Source organism: Alligator sinensis, unplaced genomic scaffold (genome assembly GCF_000455745.1).
Source record: "Alligator sinensis unplaced genomic scaffold, ASM45574v1 scaffold506_1, whole genome shotgun sequence".
In the NCBI taxonomy this organism is placed as follows: Eukaryota; Metazoa; Chordata; order Crocodylia; family Alligatoridae; genus Alligator; species Alligator sinensis.
This window is the reverse complement of record NW_005842215.1, coordinates 1,577,695-1,579,047: the sequence shown is the minus strand read 5'-3', so window position 1 is coordinate 1,579,047 and position 1,353 is coordinate 1,577,695. Positions and strand designations below refer to the sequence as shown.

At 47.5% G+C, this 1,353-nt stretch overlaps 1 protein-coding gene across 6 annotated transcripts in view; it reads left to right on the top strand.

Annotated features, from left to right (window-relative positions):
* Nucleotides 1-1,353, top strand: part of NUP107 (nucleoporin 107) — a 46,557-nt gene that overhangs the window by 19,853 nt on the left and 25,351 nt on the right. For all 6 annotated transcript variants that reach the window (XM_006026962.3, XM_014521477.2, XM_014521478.2 and 3 more), the window contains one exon: nucleotides 1-14. This exon ends at the window's left edge or, in 5 of these variants, runs on beyond it. In XM_006026962.3, coding sequence (XP_006027024.1) covers nucleotides 1-14 — 14 coding nt within the window. The remainder of the gene's footprint in view (nucleotides 15-1,353) is intronic.

Below are 1,353 nucleotides of genomic sequence, written 5' to 3'. Positions count from 1 at the left end.
GAATGACAGATGAGGTAAGAGGCACTTGTAGTGTGCATTGCTTAGAGTTTGTATCAACATTTTACAAGCTAAGGGCACTTTTACATGTGCTTGGGCGGGGAGGAGGGGGGGGCGCTTTAATTAGAGCGGCTCTGAGAGCTGCTGTAATTGAAGTGCCATTGTGTCACCTGTTATCAGTATCCTGTGCTTAAAAATGGTAGCGGGAGAATTGAACTAAAGCTCATTCAATGCCTCCATTTTTAAACACAGGGATGCTGATATATGAGATGCAGGAGGCTGCTGGAGCCTGGTGCTCATGTATAGGCGCCCTGATTTTGTTGCAACTAATGCAGAGCTCTGTGCCTGCATATTCATACAGTTTAAACTTGGCTTATAGCAGTTCAACTTTTACCTAACTGTAGTTGTTAGCTGAACTGCTATAAGCCAGGCTTAAAATTATATGAATTTTCTGCATCTAGAGGTTTGCACAGGTTTAATTAAGACTTTAGCTATACTGATGCAACTTCATGAGTTGAGGATGGTTACAGTAAATAAGCTGAACTTCAGTTTTTGATGCTGTTAAGCTAGCATGCTAATTATCAGACTTGTTACTGTGGTAGTTTTGCACTGATGGTGGAATGCTGTATAATGCATGAATGGAACTTGCAAGATGGATGTCTTGTGAGTACTACATTGTCATGTGCATGTCCGTTATATTTCATAGATTTTCATAGACATCAGGGCTGGAAGGGACCTCGGAAGATCATCGAGTCCAGCCCCCCGCCCAAAGGGCAGGAAGTCAGCTGGGGTCATAGGATCCCAGCAAGATAAGCATCCAGTTTCATCTTGAAGGTGTTCAATGAAGGCGCTTGAACCACCTCCGGTGGCAGGCTGTTCCAGACCTTGGGGGCTCGGACAGTAAAGAAGTTCTTCCTTATGTCCAGCCTGAAACGATCTTGAAGTAGTTTGTGACCATTCGACCTTGTCATCCCTTGGGGCGCTCTGGTGAACAAACGTTCCCCCAGATGCTGGTGGTCACCCCTGATAAACTTGTAGGTGGCCATCGGATCACCCCTGAGCCTGCGCTTTTTCAGGCTAAAGAGCCCCAGGGCTCTCAGCCTGTCATCGTAGGGTCTGCTTCCCTGACCTCTGATCATGCACGTGGCTCTTCTCTGGACTCTCTCAAGCTTCTCCACATCCTTTTTGAATTGTGGAGCCCAAAACTGGACACAGTACTCCAGCTGCGGCCTCACTAAGGCCGAGTACAGGGGGAGAATGACGTCCCGGGATTTGCTTGAGAGACGTCCCGGGATTTGCTTGAGACGTCCCGGGATTTGCTTGAGATCATCGAGTCTGACCCCCTGCATAGGCAGG